At 39.7% G+C, this 21609-nt stretch overlaps 1 protein-coding gene across 2 annotated transcripts in view; it reads right to left on the bottom strand.

The window, feature by feature from the left end:
- LOC132814373 (peroxidasin homolog) overlaps positions 1 to 21609 on the bottom strand; it is a 590104-nt gene that overhangs the window by 74178 nt on the left and 494317 nt on the right. For both annotated transcript variants that reach the window (XM_060823479.1, XM_060823480.1), the window contains one exon: positions 20450 to 20607. In XM_060823479.1, the coding sequence (XP_060679462.1) occupies positions 20450 to 20607 (158 nt within the window). The remainder of the gene's footprint in view (positions 1 to 20449; positions 20608 to 21609) is intronic.

Genomic DNA, 21609 nt, shown 5'->3' with positions numbered 1-21609 from the left:
TAGAGGCGTATAGTAAGTAAAGGATGAAATAAAAAAGGAAGTTAGAAGCGCAGAGAGGATATGAAAATTGGCACAGTAAAATCAAGAAAAGCCCAAAACTGCTTTATTGATACATGAAGAGCAAAACGTTAACTGAGGAAAAAGTGAAATCTATCAGATATGTCCATGGTAACTTGCACATAATTGCAGAAGTTGTAGGTAGGATTCTTAATGAATACTTTGTCTTCACAAAGGATAGAGATGATTACGACATTATTGTCAAAGAGAAGGAATATGAATTTCAATACTATAAGCATGATGCAAGAGGAAGTACTGACATCCTTGAAAATAGATAAATCATTGGGGATGCATGGACTGTACCTCAGGCTGTTAAAGGGAGCCAGCGAAGAAATATTGGATGCCAAATCATTATTTTCCAGTTCTTACTAGATACAGGTGATGTAGCAGAGGATTGGAGAGCTGTAAACAATTGTTTAAAAAGTGCTCGAGGGATAGGTCAAATAGTTACAGGTAGTGTTCAGTGTGTGGTCAAGTTATTATATTCAATTCTGAGATACAAAGCAAACTGTCACTTAGAAAATCATGGATTACTTATGGATAATCAGTATGATTTTATTAAGTTACTATCACAGTCTCCCTTTGAATTTTTCTGAGAAAATAACAAAGACCATTGATGAGACTAATGCTGTGAATGTTGTCGACATGGATTTTAGTAAGATATTTGTCAAGGTCCCACAAGGCAGACTGATCATTAAAGTAGAAGCCCATGGTGGGTGGGATCAAAAATTGGTTCAGTGACAGGAAACAATGAACAATGATCATTGGCTGTTACTGCAAATGGAAAACAGCTTTCAGCGGTGTTTCACGGGGCTCCGAAATTGGTCCATTAATGATTTGATCTTAAACGGGGAAGGCATGATTCGGAAATTGCTGATGACAAAATAATTTGTAGGTAGTTGATACTGAAGTGGATTGCTGTTGACTCCCTAATTATGAGAAGTGTGAAATAATATATTTTATTACAAAGAACATAGAAAGGCATCATGATAAAAAGAGTATTGGTCTAAAGGGTGTGTAGGAGTAGACAGAACCAGGTATTTATGCAAGTAACTTATTAAAAGTTGCAGGATAGATAGATACTACACTTAATAAATCATATAGTATACCAGGCTTTATCAATCAGCGAATAGAAGAGCTAGGAGGTTGTGCTGAACTTATATAAAGCAGTGGTAAGTACTTATCTGAAGGGTTGTATACAATTTTGGATGCCACACATCAGGAAGGACATGAGTACACTGGAGAGACTACAGAAGAGTCTTATAAGGATGGTTTCAGGGATGAGAAACCTCGGTTATGAAGAAAATATGGTAAGGTGGGGATTACTGTCCTTGGAAGAATAAGGCTAAGAGGAAATGACTTACAAGTTTCCATTCATAAAAAGATCGAAAGCCAGATGGTTTTAAAAACTTTTGCAAAAGAATCAAATGTGAGATGACAAAAAAAACCTATCACAGCAAGTAGTTGGGGGCTTGGTATGCACTGCCAGGTTAATTTGATGCATTCAGGAGGGCATTGGATGATTATTTGAATAGAAAAAAGATTCACAGTTATGGGGACAAGGCAGGAGATTGGTTCAAAGTCAAAATGGTCAGAGAATCAATACAACCACAAATTATCTCCCTCTACAGTCTAAATATTCTGTGGTCCTGTGATGTCAATAATGTCGATGAGTAGGCGACAAAGTAGCAAATAGAATTCTGGAGAAGGTGAGGTAATGCAATTGGGGAGGGCAATGAAAGTTAGGAAATTTACAATAAATAGGAAGGTATTAAAATAGATGAAGGAAGTGAGATTTTGGGGTATATATCTACATGTCTTGAAGGTAGCAGAACAGGTAGATGACATGGTAAATAAAGCAAATGAATGCTTTCTTTTATGGGATAAGGTACATAATACAAAAGCAGGGATGTAATGCACCAACTGTAGAAAACACTGGTTAAGCCAACGCTGGCACTTTATGTGCAGTATTATGTGAAGGGCATTGTTGCCAACACAACAGTGGTGTGGAATAGAAGTTTTTGATAAAACCTTTTGATAAATGGCTGTGTTCCATTTAAAGATTTGAATGTTGTAGCAATGAAGATCAATCCAGGAAAATCTGACTCAAAAGTATAAGACTCCGGGAATTCAATGATCATAGCCTATTGAAAGGCAAGCTATGTACTAAACTTCTCTCTCCCCCTTTCATCTGCTTTGCTTTCTGATCTTGGGATGATCTGATTGACAAAAAGGAGAACAAAGGCTTTGCTGAATGCTGAAGGGGCATAGTTAAGACTTGCCCAAAACCTCGAGGGTAGAAATGTCTTGCTTTCTAGATAGTGGTATCATTTCAACACTTGGTGTAGGATGAAGCTCCTCGAATACAGACAATGACATTTCGAGGAGAAAATAGGAGGGTACTTTTGAGTAGGATCAATAGAAAATTTCTGCCTGAAACTCTGATCTGTTGGCTTATTTGTAAGGTCAACCATGTTCTATGGAGAATCTCTGTCATTAAAGAATCTTGTACTTTCTTTTCAGATTTTCTTTTTTCAGGAAAATTTCATTACTCGGTAACTGTAGTAGAGTTTTCTTTAGCTAATCATTCAACATAATGTGAGGTCAGAACAAACCTGCAACAGAAAAGCTTTTTCCTCCATCAATATCACTCTCTGCTATGTCCTGGGGTGAGAATATTAGTTGCCTGAGTGAAAGAGTTTTGTAGATTTTCTGCAAGCTTTTTGTTTCCAGCCCATAAAGCTTGATTTCAGTTTTTGCTGTTCACTGCTGGACCTTTTGTTCAACTGTGCCATGAGGTAGATAGACCATAACAATTTTTGCTGAGTTTTGATATGTTGAAGCTTGTTTAATGCTTAACTTTAAGTTTTGCCAAGGCATTTTGCCTCCGAAATTTAACGTTTTAGTCTTGCAGGCTTTGGTTAATAAACTCTTGAGGAGTGTCATGGTTTGGTGTTGATATTCCTTTGTGATGTCCCACTGTCATTTCTACAGATCAATAATTTCTGCATGTTAAGTATTGGCTTGGTCCAATTTAGACTTACAGATCTTGCTCTCTGTAGAGCTTTCTATTTGCAGTTATTGTACTACTTCTTGCTAGTTATTTTTTGAGGTTTGAACATTTTCTCTGAGCACATTCATTTTATATCGATGTTCTCCACACATGATTGCAAAGATAGGTTGAATACATTTGGCTACAGCTGGAGAAGTGGGACAACATCTACTCTACCTAAAGCTTCAATGATCTGAATTTGTTTTGAAGCTCTGAGATCTCTTTCCTGAATGTCAGAAGATCTAGTTCTGTGATAAAGTCATAGGGTATATTATTATTATTATTATTAATAATAAGAATAATAATAATGAAGTTTAATTTTCAGCTGCATGAAGAACTGATCTATTGAAAACAAGATAAGAAGGATATTCTGAACAGTTGGATCAAGACAGCTTTCCAAGAAATCATGCAATCTTCGATAAATCACTAATGAGACTCCTCTTCCTGTCCCCATTGAGATAATTGCTAAGATGCTTGAGGCTTCAATTTTATGACCTAGCATGAGAAAAAGAGCTTGAGAGAGAATGAAGGGTATTCTGAAGAAGGGCACTGGGCTCAAAATGTCAACACTGTTTTCTCTCCACAGATGCTGCTAGACGCGCTGAGTTTCTCAAGCAATTTATTTTTCTTGTTTGTTTCAAATCTCCAGCATCTACAGTTCTATGTTTTATTTTAGTTAGAGAAATAAAGCATCCAGATACTTGTGTATTCAGAGGGAAAAAGTATTTCACAGAAGTGTTATTAGTTTAGTAGTTTCTAAAACAGTCAGGGCAGAAGTTGCTTAGAATACAGTTCCAGAAGCAGAAGACAGTGTAGGTATCAAAGCAGAAGAAATTCATTAAAGCTGTTGAAGATGTGAGCTTAAAAAAACAATTTTTGGTAGTAATAATGAGCTGAGTTAGCAGCTTGTCCCCAAGCAGGAACATTAAATGAAGAAGATAACATTCAGTGAATGTACACAAATTAATTAAAAAGGAAACCAATTGTAGCTGTGCTGCTGAACAAGGAACTTTAGCATTCATATAAGGAAGACACCTCATTGAGGTTGAGTGTCCATGAGGTTATGTTTGACGTAAGTGGGTTGAAATTTTCTTTCTGCTATTTATTTGCTGACAAAGGGAGAGTGATCTGTGAGGAGAATGCAAAGATGCTTCAGTATGATTTGGACAATTTGAATGAGTGGGTAAATGCATGGCAGATGAAGTATAATGTGAATAATTATGCAGCCAAAGAAAGGCAGATTATTGTCTGAATGACAATAGTTTGGGAAAGAGAAGGTGCAGCAAGGCTAGGTGTTCATGTAAACCAATCACTGAAAGTAAGCATGAAGGTACAGCAGGTGGTGAAGAAGACAATTGGTGTGTTGACATTCATAGTAAAAGAAAGTGAGTAGAGGAACAGTGATGACTTGCTGCAATTATACAGGGCCTTGGTAAGACCACACCTAGAGTTTTGTGTGCAGTTTTGGTCTTTTTATTTGAGGAAGGAGCACAGGAGCAGGAAAGACTTGCTGAAATTATACAGGGCCTTGGTGATGACCACACCTGGAGTACCAGTGGATCTGGAACCAGTGTTCTGGTGAAAAGGATAAATAGGACTTTAAACTTGTGAGTTGGGGGGGGAAGGGAAAGTGAAAGCAACAGGGAGGATGCAGTCAAGTAGAAAGATAAGTAGCAGGTTAGCATGTGTGCAGGGTTTAAGTTTGAGGCAGACGAGGAAGAAAGCATAACTTAGGAGATATTATCAAAGGTGATGGAAATCATGAGGATAAGAAAATTAGCATTAAGGCGCTTTACCTGAATGCTCGTAGTATTCGGAACAAAGTAGATGAATTAACAATACAAATCATAGTAAATGATTATGATGTGGTAGGCATCACAGAGATACAGTTGCAGGGGGTTGAGGATTGACAGTTAATCATTCAAGGATTTACAACTTATTGAAAAGACAGGGAGGTGGGCAGAGGAGGTGGGATTGCCTTGTTAGTTAAGAATGAGATTAAATCTATGGCACTGAATGACATAGGGTCAGATATGTGGAGTCTGTGTGGATGGAGTTGAGGAACCACAAAGGCAAAAAAAAGCATAATGGGAGTTATATATAGACCTCCCAGCAGTGGTCTGGGTCAGGGGCGCAAGATGAACCAGGAAATAGATAGGGCATGTCAGAAAGGTAAGGTCACGGTGATCATGGGGGAATTTCAATATTCAAATAGACTGGGTGAATAATGTTGCCAGTGGATCCAAAGAAAGGGAAATCATAGAATGCTTACAGGATGGCTTTTTGGAACAGCTTATGATGCAGCCCACAAGGGGGCAGGCTATTCTGGACTTAGTGCTATGTAAGAAGCCAGACTTTATAAAAGATCTGAAAGTCAGGGAACACTTAGCGGGGAGTGATCATAATATGGAAGAGTTCAGTCTGCTGTTTGAAAAAGAGAAGGCAAAATCAGATATAATGGTGTTACAGTTAAATAAAGGTAATTACAGGGGCTGATGGAGAGGAACTGAGATAACAAGAATCCAGAGAAAGTATATTCCTGTCAGGGTGAAAGGGAAGGCTGGTAGGTATAGGGAATGCTGGATGACTAAAAAAATTGAGGGTTTGGTTAAGAAAAAGAAGGAAGCATATGTCAGGTATAGACAAGATAGATCGAGTGAATCCTTAGAAGGGTATAGAGGAAGTTGGAGTATACTGAAGAGGGAAATCAGGAGGGCAAAAAGGGGACATGAGATAGCTTTGGCAAATAGAATTAAGGAGAATACAAAGGGTTTTTACAAATATGTTAAGGACAAAAGGTACCTAGGGAGAGAATAGGGCCCCTCAAAAACCAGCAAGGTTTCTGTGGAGCCACAGAAAATGGGGGAGATACTAAATGAATATTTTGCATCAGTATTTACTGTGGAAAAGGACATGGAAGAAATAGGCTGTAGGGAAATAGATGGTGACATCTTGCAAAATGTCCAGATTACAGAGGAGGAAGTGCTGGATATCTTGAAATGGTTAAAGGCGGATAAATCCCCAGGACCTGATCAGGTGTACCCGAGAATTCTGTGGGAAGCTAGAGAAGTGATTTCTGGGACTTTTGCTGAGATATTTGTATCATCGATAGTCACAAGTGAGGTGCCGGAAGACTGGAGGTTGGCAAACATGGTGCCACTGTTTAAGGACATTAAAGACAAGCCAGGGAACTATAGACCAGTGAGCCTGACCTCAGTGGTGGGCAGGTTGTTGGAGGGAATCCTGAGGGACAGGATGTACATGTATTTGGAAAGGCAAGGACTGATTAGGGATAGTCAACAAGGCTTTGTGCATGTGAAATCATGTCTCACAAACTTGATTGAGTTTTTTGAAAAAGTAACAAAGATGATTGATGAGGGCAGAGCAGTAGATGTGATCTATATAGACTTCAGTAAGGCATTCGACAAGGTTCCCCATGGGAGACTGATTAGCAAGGTTAGATCTCATGGAATACAGGGAGAACTAGCCATTTTGATACAGAACTGGCTCAAAGGTAGAAGACAGAGGTTGGTGGTGGAGGGTTGTTTTTCAGACTGGAGGCTGTGACCAGTGGAGTGCCACAAGGATCGGTGCTGGATCCTCTACTTTTTGTCATTTACATAAATGATTTGGATATGAGCATAAGAGGTACAGTTAGTAAGTCTGCAGATGACACCAAAATTAGAGGTGTAGAGTACAGCGAAGAGGGTTCCCTCAGATTACAACAGGATCTTGACCAGATGGGTCAATGGGCTGAGAAGTGGTAGATCGAATTTAATTCAGATAAATGTGAGGTGCTGCATTTTGGGAAAGCAAATTTTAGCAGGACTTATACACTTAATGGTAAGGTCCTAGGGATGGTGCTGAACAAAGAGACCTTGGAGTGCAGGTTCATAGCTCCTTGAAAGTGGAGTTACAGGTAGATATGGTAGTGAAGAAGGCATTTGATATGCTTTTCTTTATTGGCCAGAGTATTGAGTACAGGAGTTGGGAGGTCATGTTGCAGCTCTACAGGATATTGGTTAGGCCACTGTTAGAATGCAATTCTGGTCTCCTTTCTATAGGAAAGATGTTGTGAAACTTGAACGGGTTCAGAAAAGATTTACAAGTATGTTGCCAGTGTTGAAGGATTTGAGCTATAGGGAGAGGCTGATCAGGCTTGGGGCTGTTTTCCCTGGAATGTTGGAAGCTGAGGGGTGACCTTACAGAGGTTTACAAAATTATGAGGAGCATGGATAGGATAAATAGATGAAGTCTTTTCCCTGGGGTCGGTGACTCCAGAACTAGAGGGCATAGGTTTAGGGTGAGAGGGGAAAGATATAAAAGAGACCTGAGGGGCAACTTTTTCACGCAGAGGGTGGTATATGTATGGAATGACCTGCCAGAGGAATTGGTGGAGGCTGGTACAATTGCAACATTTAAGAGGCATTTGGATGGGTATATGAATAGGAAGGGTTTGGAAGAATATGGGCCGGGTGCTGGCGGGTGGGACTAGATTGGATTGGGATATCTGGTCGGCATGGACAGGTTGGTCCGAAGGGTCTGTTTCCACGCTGTACATCTCTATGACTCTATGATAAAAATCGATTGGAAGCAGAGCCCAATGGGGAAGACAATAGAGCAACAATGGCAGGAGTTTCTGGGTGTAATTGAGGACACAGTACAGACGTTCATCCCAAAGAAAGGAAAGATTACCGGTGGGGGGTGGATTTAGACAACCATGGCTGACAAAGGAAGTCAGGAAATGTATCATAGAAAAAGAGAGAGCCTGTAACATTGCCAAGAGCACTGGGAAATCAGAAGATTGAGAAGAATACAAAAACAAACAGAAGATAACAAAGAGAGAAATAAGGAAGGAGAGGATTAAATATGAAGGTAAGCTAGCCAGAAATATTAGAAAGGATAGTAAAAGTTTTTTTTTACATAAGGTACAAATGAGAGGCAAAAGTAGAGATTGCACTGCTCCAAATTGATGCAGGAAGGCTAGTGATGGGGGATAAGGAAATAGTTAAAGAACTTAATAAATACTTTGTGTCAGTTTTCACAATGGAAGACATGAGTAAATTAAGGAGAGTCAAGGGGCAGAGTTGAGTATGGTGAAAGTACTTGAAAAGCTAAAAGGTCTAAAAATTGATAAATCCCCTGCCCAGATGGGCTACATCCTAGAGTTCTGAGGGAGATGGCTGAAGAAATAGTGGAGACTTTGATGTAATCTTTCAAAAATCACTAGAGTCAGGGAAAGTCCTAGATGATTGGAAAATTGTTGTTGTAACCCCTTGTTCAAGGAAGGATCAAGACAAAAGATGGAAAATTATAGGCTGATTAGGCTAACCTCAGTTGTAGGTAAAATTCTAGATTCCATTGTTAATGATGAGATTTCTAAATTCTTGGAAGTGCAGGGTCAAATTAGAACAAGTCAGCATGGATATAGTAAGGGGAGGTCATGCCTGACAAACCTGTTAGAATTCTTTGAAGAGGTAACAAGTAGGTTAGACCTGGGAAACCCAGTGGATGTTATCTACCTATACTTTCAAAAGACCTTTGATAAGTTGCTTCACAGGAGGCTGCTGAGTAATGTGAGGGCCTATGGAATTCGAGGTAAGCTACTGGCATGGTTTGAGGATTGGCTGTCTGACAGAAGGCAGAATGTTTGGATAAAGGGTTCTTTCTCAGAATGGCAGCTAGTGACAAGTGATGTCCCACAGGGTTCAGTGTTGGGGCCGCAGCTGTTCATTTTATATATTAATAATCTGGATAAAGGGACTGGGGCATTCTGGCAAAGTTTGCCAATGAAACGAAGTTAGGTGGACAGACAGGTAATACTGAGGAGGTGGGGAGGCTGCAGAAAGATTGAGACAGTTTAGTAGAGTGGTCCAAGAAATGGCTGATGAAATTCAATGTGAACAAATGCAACGTCTTGCACTTTGAGAAAAAGAACATAGGCATGGACTATTTTCTAAATGGTGAGAAAATTCATAAAGCCAAAGTACAAAGGGATCTCGGAGTGCTAGGATTCTCTAAAGGTTGACTTGCAGGTTGAGTTCATGGTTAAGAAAGCAAATGTAATGTTGTCATTTATCTCAAGATGGTTGGAATGTAAAAGCAGTAATGTGCTACTGAGACTTTATAAAGCTCTGGTTAGGCCTCATTTGAAATATTGTGTCCGGTTTTGGGCCCCACACCTCAGAAAGGACATACTGGCACTGGAGCGTGTCCAGTGGAGATTCACATGAATGATCTCTGGAATGGTAGACCTAACATACAATGAATGACTGACGATCTGGGGATTGTGTTCATTAAAATTTAGAAGATTGAGGGGAGATCTAATAGTAACTTACAAGATAATTCATGGCTTAGAAAGGGTGGACACTGGGAAATTGTTTCCAAAAGGCAGGGATACTAGGACCCGTGGGCACAGCCTTAGAATTAGAGGGGGTCAATTTAGAATGGAAATGTTGAGACATTTCTTCAGTCAGAGAGTGGTTGGCCTCGGGAATTCATTGCCACAGAGCGCAGTGCAGGCCGGGACTTTAAATGTCTTCGAGGTGGAGATTGATAAATTCTTAATCTCGCGAGGAATTAAGAGGTACAGGGACAGTGCGGGTAAGTGATGTTGAAATGCCCATCAGTCATGATTGAATGGTGGAGTGGACTCGATGGGCCAAATGGCCTTACTTCCACTCCCATTTCTTATGGTCTTATGTGCAGTTTTCGTCTTGTTATTTGAGGAAGGATGTTTGGTTATGGTGGGAGAGCAACGGATGTCTATCTGGGATAGCTGGAATGACATATGAAGAGAGATTGGATTGGCTAGGACTACATTCACTGGAGTTTAGAATAATGAGAGGGGATCTCATAGAAACCTATAAAATGGGATTTTTCCTTCAGATGGCCAATAGGTTGGCAGGTGGCTAGAGTTGCAGGTGGGTAGGGTTGGTGGGGTGGGAGATAGTCAGATCAGGGAGATGCTTTGGATCATGTTGGATTGCATCAAATTACATCAGACCCTAGTGAGGTCAAATCAGGATTTCATTAGGAGATCTAAGGGGCAGCTAGTGTAAGGGATTGTTCAATCGTATATTTACCAAGTTAGACTAGTTTTTATCATGAACAGCATCTCCTGGATAATAATTCAGGTAAGAAAGTCAAATGTCTCCCAATCCTGCTCACTTTAAGTTGGAGATGTTTCTAGAGTGTCCCAAAGAGCAGGAGGATTGCTTTTGGAAGTTTTAACTTGAATTGTTGCATAGTGAAAACTTCTGATATATGTCTGGTCTCCAACCATCTTACGACCAAATTGGGCCCATTGTGAAAAGTTCTGTGAAAAGGACGCTGTATTTGACCAATTTGTTAGACTTCTTTGATGGGATAAAAACAATGACTGCAGATGCTGGAAACCAAAGTCCAGATTAGAGTGGTGCTGGAAAAGCACAGCAGTTCAGGCAGCATCCAAGGAGCATAAAATCGACGTTTCGGGCAAAAGCCCTTCATCAGGAATACAGGCAGAGAGCCTGAAGGGTACAGAGATAAGTGAGAGGAGGGTGGGGGTGGGGAGAAAGTAGCAGAGAGTACAACAGGCGAGTGGGGGAGGGGATGATGGTGATAGGTTGGGGGAGGATGGAGTGGATAGGTGGAAAAGAAGATAGGACAAGTCATGGGGACAGTGCTGAGCTGGAAGTTTGGAACTGGGGTGAGGTGGGGAAAGGGGATATGAGGAACAATCACAGTGTGGACTAAAAAATGGGGAAGCAATAGATATCCTGTGCTTTCCAGGAGACTTTGGATAAGATCACACATCAAAGATTGTTACAGAAAATTAAACTCATGGATTGAAGATTGGTTGACACACAGTAAGCAGAGAATTGGCAAAAATGGGTCCTTTTCATGTTAGCAAGATGAAATGGGTGGTATGCCATAGGATCAGTACTGTGAACTCAATTATTTACAATTTACGTAAATTATTTAGAAGAAGGGAGACTGGTACAATTACAGCATTTAAAAGGCATCTGCACAGATTTATGTACAGGAAGGGTTTGGAGGAATATGGGCCAAGTGCTGGCAAATGGGACTGGATTGGGTTAGGATATCTGGTCGGTATGGACAAGTTGGACCGAAGGGCCTGTTTCCGTGCTGTACATCTCTATGAATCTATGACTCTAAACTGATATGGATGCTAGCTTAGTTGATGAGACAAATATACGTAGGAAACTAAGCTGTGAGGAGGCCATAAGGACGATAGAGAAAATATAGTTTGGTGAAATGAGTGATCTTATCTAAGCGGAGAGCTCTGAGATACAAACTGATTTGGGTGTTCTTGTGCATAAATCACAAAATGATTAACATGCAGTTACAGCAGGTAATTGGGAAAGCTAATAGAATATTATCATTTCTTATGAATTCAAAAATAAGGAAAGATACTTCACTTATACCAAGCACTAGTGAGACCATATATGTGCACAGTTTTGGTCACCTCATTTAAAGAAGGAAGTAAATGCATTGGCAGTACAGAGGTTTATTAGACTAATACCTAGAATGAGTAGGAGTTATCTAATGAGGAAAAATAGGATAGGATAGGCATATATCTGTTGGACTTTAGAAGAATAAGTAGTGATTTGATTGAAGTATGATCCTGAGGGGTTGTAATAATGTAAATGTGGAATGGATGCTTCATTTTATAGGAGAATCTAAAACAAGGAGATTACCCATTTTTTTTTAAAAAACGAGGATATTTTTCTCTCCGAGGATCTTGAATTTTTAGAACTCTTTTCCTGAAAAGGTGGTGAAAGTAGTGGATTTTTTAGATTTTTTTTAGATTAAATTCCCTACAGTATGGAAACAGGCCATTTGGCCTAACAAGTCCACACTGACCCTCCAAAGACTAACCCACCCAGACCAATTCCCCTACCATATATTTACCCCTGACTAATGCACCTAACACACTTGAATAATTTTGAGTAGGGGGGTGAAAGTTGAACAAGGATAGGTGAGAATGTCGATTGGAGGTTACAAGCAATTCAGCCATAATCATAATGAATCATGGAGCGGGCTTGAAGGCTGAATGGAATACTCCTACTCCTAGTTCATATGTATATATGTTTGTACATTCATAACTGAAACTAACATCTCCTTGAGAAGTTCATGTGAGAAAAATATTCAAAATGAAATGTATATGTTGACATTTTTTTTTAACAATTTAGTCACCCTGAGCCAAACTGCACTCAAACTAAAGAGCAAAACAAAATGAACCCCATCCTTACAAACGTTTTTTCCTAATTTAGTTAATTACCTAAGTGCATGATGAAACTTACGAGATATGATTCTGGTACGTTGGTGACAATTCAGTCCAATTCTGCATCCTAAAGAATGCATCCTAAAATTCACTACCACCTATTAGTATCAATTGCCTAGTAAAACTATAGAATAATTGTATTATAATAAGTAATAACTTATTGGTCAGAGGTTTCCCAGGTATTTCTGCGAAGGATTGTCTTCTGAAATATAACACTCACATGGCACAGAAAAAGCTAAAGTTGTATGTTACAACATCTGAGTCACTAATTGTTAACTCTTACTCTGGTTATTGTGTTCAGCGGAAACAAAATTGGCTTTCAGTACAAAATAGATAACCTGTTGATTTTATTTGACAAGCATCTAAACCACAGTTCTCATGCAGTTTATATTTGACTTGAAGAATTTTGCAGAGAACATTGAACAAACTTCCCTACAATTTTCTATGAATTTATTTTCTTTTCATGGCAAGCTAGAATAAATATCTGGAATAATACAAAAACAACATTAGAATTCCTAATACGTTTACATCATTCAATGTGCAAATTAGATTAAGTGGTACATTTCTGAAGAACAATTCACCCACAGTAATCAACAGAAAGGCATGCTGCAATAAATCATTGTGTTGGTTTACGTGCCATGAAAATTCGCTTGCCAAGTCATGAGGCCATAGAAAACATGAGTTAATTTTGCAGGGAAAGTGAACCTTAGCAGCAACCGTTGTTCAGTATGAAGGTGTAATGGTACTAATTATTTACTGCCATTAACAATTTCTCTCCTTGCATCATCACCCAAAAATGCAAATCAAAATTAAACTTTCAACTCACCAGTTATGCCAGGATGCTAGCATCAACTGTCAGCAGAGCCATAAATCCACAGCTCTGTGACACCACATTGCTGGCTTTCATGAAATGTTTTATAGATCTAAGCACCTGGAAAAGAAGAGCAAAGTAAATGGCTGAATATTTTAGCCTGGAAATTACGCAATCGTGGTGTGGGATGGGACAAGTTGAAAAAGCAGCTAAAACCTGGATCTCTGATGATCTTAGCTCCTCGCCATCCCCAATGCCACACTAAAAAAACTGCACTTACATCAGTGGAAGGCAGATAATAGTGCTTCTTTTGTTCTCCCCTTTGTACATTGTGGGAGCAGTTTGAAGGCATTTTTAGGTGTATTCCCTAAAGTCTAAGAATTGCAACAAATATAGACTTAGCTGTAATTTTATTAGTGGTGAAAATTTATATGCCTGAGGGCTGAAAATGGGTTTGAAGTGGAAAAGACAAACAGAAATGCATTGTATAAGGATCAATTGTTGTTACTTCAGATGCTCAATGGAGCTGAAAAGTAAAATACAACAAACATGGCTCTTTTTCTCCAGCCAGATTTTGGATTGGATTACAACTGAAAGTCCTACAGCCTTCTTGAGTTAAGCACTTTGCTCCCAATATTGATATAATCCTGCTATTGGATTATGTGTTGTTTTCATGGTGAGTTGACAACAGTAGGCCGAAGACTTTAGCCATTTATGCAGCTTTATAAGATTTTTATTTGGCCACATTTAGAGTATTATGTTCAATTCTGGTCACCACATTAGAGGAAGAATGTGGACGATTTGTACAGGGTTTAGAAGAGGTTTGCCAGGATGTTGCCTGGATTAGAAGGTATGAACAGAAGGAGAGGCTAGAAAAAAATCAGGCTGTTTTTCTTGAGTGGCGAAGGCTGAAATGAGACATGAAAGAAGTCTATAAAATTAGGAGATTCATAGATAGGATTGACAGTCAGAATCTTTTTCCCCAGAGTTGAATTGTCTAATACTAGGAGGTTTGCATTTAAGATGAGAGGAGGAAAGTTCAAAGGAGATGTGAGGGGCAAGTTTTTTATACAGATAGTGGTATGAGTCTAGATTAGGCTGTCAGGTGTGGTGGTAGAGGCAGATACGATAGGGGCACTTACGGGACCTTTGGATAAGCACATGCATATGCAAGGAATGGAGCGATATAGACCAAGGGCAGACAGAAGGGTTTAGTTTAACTTGACGTCATGTTCGGCACAACATCAAGGACCAATGGGCCTGTTCCTGTGCTGTACAGTTCATGTTTTATGTTCTATTTATTTTCAAAAGATGTTTAAAAATGAAATCAAAAACTGACAACGTGGAAGCTGAAAGAAGCTGTAAGGAACTATGAGGGAAAAATCTCAACAAACTAAATGAACTATGGGACTATGGAGCACAGATCAAAACAAACACCAATTGTTTCATTAGACTTTAATACTTAGCTACAAGACCTTGAGAATCCAACAGCAGACCAATGCTGACAACAGGTATAATCTGGAGCCATACTGGCAGTAAAAACAAATGTAACTGGATTCTCATAAGGTATGTACCCAAGAATAAAGGTCTAAGTGTTTTACAGCTCTCTAGTCTGGTTATGCTTGCTAATTTGACAGATAGTTCTCCCATTAAGTTCTTACCGATGTTTCCAAAACTGAAAAAAAATTATTTCTGCCTATCCCATTATTAAAGCAATATTCTTAAAAAGAATCCAAACATTCAGCCATTTATCTTTTATCTTCTTTTTCAATAGACACTTAGTTTTCCTCTTGGGAGCCAGCAATGGTACAGCATCAAACTATTGCCTTCCTGGATCTGGTAACATTGAAAGATGAATCCAGACAAAGCTTTCATTTGAAAGGGTGCTTTTAGATTACGTAGTTCAATAAATCTGACATTTTATTATAAAGACTAAAAATTATACACTTGCTAATTTTCTAATTTTAATAATTGGAGAAAATGCTCTTTATGATTTGATTTCAAAAGACCATAAGACCATAAGACATAGGAGTGGAAGTAAGGCCATTCGGCCCATCGAGTCCACTCCACCATTCAATCATGGCTGATGGGCATTTCAACTCCACTTACCAGCATTCTCCCTGTAGCCCATAATTCCTTATGACATCAAGAATTTATCAATCTCTGCCTTGAAGACATTTAGCATCCCAGCCTCCACTGCACTCTGCGGCAATGAATTCCACAGGCCCACCACTCTGGCTGAAGAAATGTCCCCGCTTTTCTGTTCTGAATTGACCCCCTCTAATTCTAAGGCTGTGTCCACGGGTCCTAGTCTCCTCGCCTAACGGAAACAATTTCCTAGCGTCCACCCTTTCCAAGCCATGTATTATCTTGTAAGTTTCTATTAAATCTCCCCTTAATCTTCTAAACTCCAATGAATACAATCCCAGGATCCTCGGCCATTCCTCGTATGTTAGACCAACCATTCCAGGGATCATCTGTGTAAATCTCCGCTGGACATGCTCCAGTGCCAGTATGTCCTTCCTGAGGTGTGGGGACCAAAACTGGACACAGTACTCCAAATGGGGCCTAACCAGAGCTTTATAAAGTCTCAGTAGCACAACGGTGCTTTTATATTCCAATCTTCTTGAGATAAATGACAACATTGCATTCGCTTTCTTAATCATGGACTCAACCTGCATGTTTACCTTTAGAGAATCCTCAACTAGCACTCGCAGATCCCTTTGTACTTTGGCTTTACGAATTTTCTTACCGTTTAGAAAGTAGTCTATGCTTTTATTCTTTTTTTCAAAGTGCACGACCTCGCATTTGCTCACGTTGAATTCCATCAGCCATTTCCTGGACCACTCTCCTAAACTGTCGAGATCCTTCTGCAGCCTCCCCACTTCCTCAGTACTACCTGCCTGACAACCTAACTTTGTATCATCAGCAAACTTTGCTAGAATGCCCCCAGTCCCTTCATCCAGATCATTAATATATAATGTGAACAGCTGTGGCCCCAACATTGAACCCACTTGTCACTGGCTGCCATTCCGAAAAAGAACCTTTTGTCCCAACTCTCTGCCTTCTGTCAGACAGCCAATCCTCAATCCATACCAGTAGCTCACCTCGAACACCATGGGCCCTCACCTTGCTCAGCAGCCTCCCTTGTAGCACCTTATCAAAAGCCTTTTGGAAGTCTAGATATACCACATCCACTGGGTTTCCCTGGTCTAACCTACTTGTCACCTCTTCAAAGAATTCAAACAGATTTGTCAGACACAACCTCCCCTTACTAAATCCATGTTGACTTGTTCTAATCAGACTCTGCTCTTCCAAGAATTTAGAAACCTCATCCTTAATGATGGATTCTAGAATTTTACCAACAACCGAGGTTAGGTTAATTGGCCTATAATTTTCCATCTTTTGTCTTGATCCTTTCTTGAACAAGGGGGTTACAACAGCGATCTTCCAATCATCCGGGACTATCCCTGACTCCAGTGACTTTTGAAAGATTTCATAATTTGTTCCTAATAACATAATAACCATTGACTCACCGGACGCAGTCCTTTCCGAGAAAGAAGACTATTCTCCACTTGCCACTCTCTTCAAGTGAACAGCCAAGTCAGGGAACCCAAATGGTTCAGAGTTGTAAGCCCATAAAACTGTGGCCTTCCATTTTGTGACACAAAATATTAGAATGCTACCCTGCTGAAGTTTAGTATATTTTTAGCTGTGGGGTTACCTAGTTATGGTACAAGATTATTAATGTATTTGAAAGCAAATGAAGATTTGTGCCTTATCATGTCTCAAAGCATTTTGTACAATATACTTTGAAATCATTTTTGAATATCAAATGAAATAGCCAAATTATATATTGAAGGATTCTGCAAACACCAGTAAGATAAATGACAAAATAAGTTGTTTTTCTGTATTAGCTCAGCAGAAGAGCATCAACCAGGCTTCTTACTGAAAAAAATCTCCTTGATCTTCTTTTGACTAATGCATGGAATCTTTTAGTTCCATCTGAACTTTTAGTAAAGCTAAAAGGTCATGTGCAATGTATATCAAATGTCACAAAGATGAGTGCTGAATGATTGTAAATTGGGGGGAACCAGTAACGACTGGAGGAGATCGGCCATAGGAAGAACATACTTAAGGAGAAAGTGAGGTCTGCAGATGCTGGAGATCAGAGCTGAAAATGTGTTGCTGGAAAAGCACAGCAGGTCAGGCAGCATCCAAGAAACAGGAAATTCGACGTTTCGGGCATAAGCCCTTCATCAGAAATGTGGAAAGTGTGTCCAGCAGGCTAAGATAAAAGGTAGGGAGGAGGGACTAGGGGGAGGGGCGATGGAGGTGGGATAGGTGGAAGGAGGTCAAGGTGAGGGTGATAGGCCGGAGTGGGGTGGGGGCGGAGAGGTCAGGAAGAAGATTGCAGGTTAGGAGGGCGGTGCTGAGTTCGAGGGATTCGACTGAGACAAGGTGGGGGGAGGGGAAATGAGGAAACTGGAGAAATCTGAATTCATCCCTTGTGGTTGGAGGGTTCCCAGGCGGAAGATGAGGCGCTCTTCCTCCAACCGTCGTGTTGTTACGGTCTGGCGATGGAGGAGTCCAAGGACCTGCATGTCCTTGGTGGAGTGGGAGGGGGAGTTAAAGTGTTGAGCCACGGGGTGGTTGGGTTGGTTGGTCCGGGTGTCCCAGAGGTGTTCTCTGAAACGTTCCGCAAGTAGGCGACCTGTCTCCCCAATATAGAGGAGGCCACATCGGGTGCAGCGGATGCAATAGATGATGTGTGTGGAGGCGCAGGTGAATTAGTGGCGGATATGGAAGGATCCCTTGGGGCCTTGGAGAGAAGTAAGGGAGGAGGTGTGGGCGCAAGTTTTGCATTTCTTGTGGTTGCAGGGGAAGGTGCCGGGAGTGGAGGTTGTGTTGGTGTGGGGTGTGGACCTGACGAGGGAGTCACGGAGGGAGTGGTCTTTCCTATCAGCGTGGCTCAACACTTTAACTCCCCCTCCCACTCCACCAAGGACATGCAGGTCCTTGGACTCCTCCATCGCCAGACCATAACAACATGACGGTTGGAGGAAGAGCACCTCATCTTCCGCCTGGGAACCCTCCAACCACAACGGATGAACTCAGATTTCTCCAGTTTCCTCATTTCCCCTCCCCCCACCTGGTCTCAGTCGAATCCCTCAAACTCAGCACCGCCTTCCTAACTTGCAATCTTCTTCCTGACCTCTCAACCCCCACCCCACTCCGGCCTATCACCCTCACCTTGACCTCCTTCCACCCATAACATCTCCATTGCCTCTCCCCCAAGTCCCTCCTCCCTACCTTTTATCTTAGCCTGCTGGACACACTTTCCTCATTCCTGATGAAGGGCTTATGCCCGAAATGTCGAATTTCCTGTTCCTTGGATGCTGCCTGACCTGCTGTGCTTTTCCAGCAACACATTTTCAGCGAAGAACATACTTAACACAGGATACAGATACTGTGAGCACTGGAATTAATGTAAATATCCCAAGTTTAGGACTATCCCAGTAGATAAATGAACAATTAGTAATTACAATGAACACACACACACACACACACACACACACACACACACACACACACACACACACACACACACACACACACAGTTTTGTTTAAACTTACGCCTCCCGGTTTTTAGGCTCCCCAACCAGGGGAAACATTTCATCAACATCTCGTCTATCCCTTTCAATATTTGTTTAAATGAAATATCATTCTTTAAAACTCTATAAAATGTAAGCCCAGTTTGCACAATTTCTTTTGTTAAGACATTCCCGCTATCCAGGGACAGGTCTGTGCCATTTTGTTACAATCCTGCTATGATAGTAGTATCTTATTACTTTTCACTTTTATAAGTTAAAATAGCATCTAATGAGTTGTAAACATAGAAAAGTTAATTTTGGCTAATTCGCTTCCAAAGAAAAGGAAAACATACTGAGATCAGGGATTGGAGAGTTTTCTTTTGAACAGCTGTATTGAATAGATTCCTTTTCTTTACTTATTTAGTAACATCAAATAGTCTGGCTATCACTTTAACACATGCTGAATATTCACAGAATATCATTTTTAAATAACTTCAGAGGAAATAATGATTGGCTCAAACATCAATGACTGATGTCAGTGATGCCTATATTCTAAGAAAGAATAAATAAGTTGAAAATTTATAAACTAATACCTATTATATATTGTATTGTACATTACCCTTTGGAAATTTCAGTGATAATTGATAGTCTATTGTTATTTTTCTTGGGTTTTGTGGGGTAATGATCAAAAAACAGTTGTGGCCCTACAGAACTGAAACCAAAAGCATCTTTACAAGTCAACGTGGGCTTAGAATATGCTGAAGATACCAAAACTGCAATCTGCAATTCTAGGAATGATATTCAGATGTCAAGGGTTCCACTCTGTCTCCTGAAGAGCTAATGGGGAGTTCTTCCCTGTAAATTCTAGCTGCCTGCCTCCATTTCAGGATCTCAAAAAGCATAAGGCTGAGTGGGCCACCTATTGTCTCCACTATTCCCAAATAGGGGATGTGTCAGGATAGAAAGGGAGTCACCATGCAGGCTTATGCTGTATGTTAGGACAACCCTACCTTCACAATAGTGGTTTGAGGGGGGGACCACATAATTCTGTCTCATTATGCATTTTTAAGGTTCCCATGGATGGAGATAAGAAAAAATCTTTGAACTAATGAGAACCAATAGTTGACAGTCCTGTTACAAAAGTCCTTTAAAACTTACTCATTGTTGTTCCAGACATAACTGGGTTTTCAATGGTACATTGAGTTTGTAATTAATAATAAAAATTCTAACTAGCAGTAAAATAAATTTTACATTTGTGAAGTGTCAGAATTTTCTGTAATATTAAAAATTCTACATATTATATTGGAAGTAAAACATTTTTAAAGTTTATCTTCATTCTAGATTGAATCTCAGACCAATCATAATCATTCATTTTCCTATGTCACTTTTTAATTTAAAAGTCAAGAGATTCAGTGTCTTTAACTTTCTGGTTTGCTGACTGTGAGAATACTCAATCTAGCTAATTGCTTACCATGTCTGATATGAATGTTGCCGAATTCCTGATGATTCTTTGAATTCATGTCACATTTAAACCACTACAAAAGAAAATGCTGCACCATAGAGACAGCTAGATCTTTTTGGAGCACTTTTCTTTTGGGAATAGTGAATATTATTGATATTGCTTCATTTTTGATATGTGCTCATACCTATGTCGTTGAAGTCCACAGTTAAGCCTTGCTTGACATGGTTCTGTATCAGTTGCAAAGTTCTCTCAAAGATCTCGCCTGCTCTTGCAGCCTCCACAGTAAAGGGATCCCGTGGATAACGGAATAAAGCCAGCAGATCATTTGGACTAAGTGGCTGCCTAGAAAAAAGATACAATGCAGACAGAGTTGTTTACTTTTTAAAATAATATTCAGGTCTTGTAACTCCTTTAAAAACGTGCATTTTCATTGCAATTAATGTAAAATGTATTTTTGATCTATTTACACCAAATCAATTGCAACCCAGCAGCAACATGATGACAGGATTCACTTCATAATTCAGCCATCAAAACTACAACTACAGCTGCCATTAATTACCCAGCTCTCAAATTTTGGCTGTTCTCTGATGTAGTATGCACCCATAATAACTTAAGTTTCTGGTTCCAAACATGAAAATTTTGAAAAACATAATTTTTTAAAATTGCAATTTAATAACCAATAATGTGTAATTTTGAACTAAAATTAAAGATCTAACAAACTCTAATGGCTCAAGTATGTAGACCACTGGAGTCTCAAAAATGATGTGCCATCCCATTGCAAACAGATGTGTGTTTAATAAATACGTGCAAATCATGGCACCATGAAGTAAACTTTGTTTGATAAAGATATCAAATACGATGAAAATGCAAATAAGGTACAAATTAGTTATGATATTATTTAGTTTAGAACTGGTTTGGTCAACTGAATGCTTGGCTTTTGTTTCATTTCAGCTACTTTAACTGCGTGGAATTAGCAGGCAACTCATTCAGAAAACGTTTATGGAACTGTCTCATAATGAATAAAGAATTTCAAAGGGATTTTAACTGAAGGCAGTTGAAATGATTGTAATGAGTTCAGTCAGTTTGACATCATATTTTATTACCTCCCTGATTGGGGATGTCAATCTGGTCCAACCACAGAGCCCTGGCTGACATATAAAAACACAAAAGGTTTTGAATTTGGAATTCTCTATCCAGTGAAGTAGTTGAGGCTTTCTCATTGAATACTTTTAAAGCTAAGATAGATAATTTTTTGAACAATAAAGGAATTAAGGGTTATGATGAGAGGGTGAAAGTGGAGCTGAGGCCACGAAAAGATCAGCCATGATCTTATTGAATGGTGGA

The sequence above is a fragment of the Hemiscyllium ocellatum genome, chromosome 4 (genome assembly GCF_020745735.1).
Source record: "Hemiscyllium ocellatum isolate sHemOce1 chromosome 4, sHemOce1.pat.X.cur, whole genome shotgun sequence".
Classification (NCBI taxonomy): Eukaryota; Metazoa; Chordata; class Chondrichthyes; order Orectolobiformes; family Hemiscylliidae; genus Hemiscyllium; species Hemiscyllium ocellatum.
This window is presented reverse-complemented; position numbering and strand designations above follow the sequence as displayed.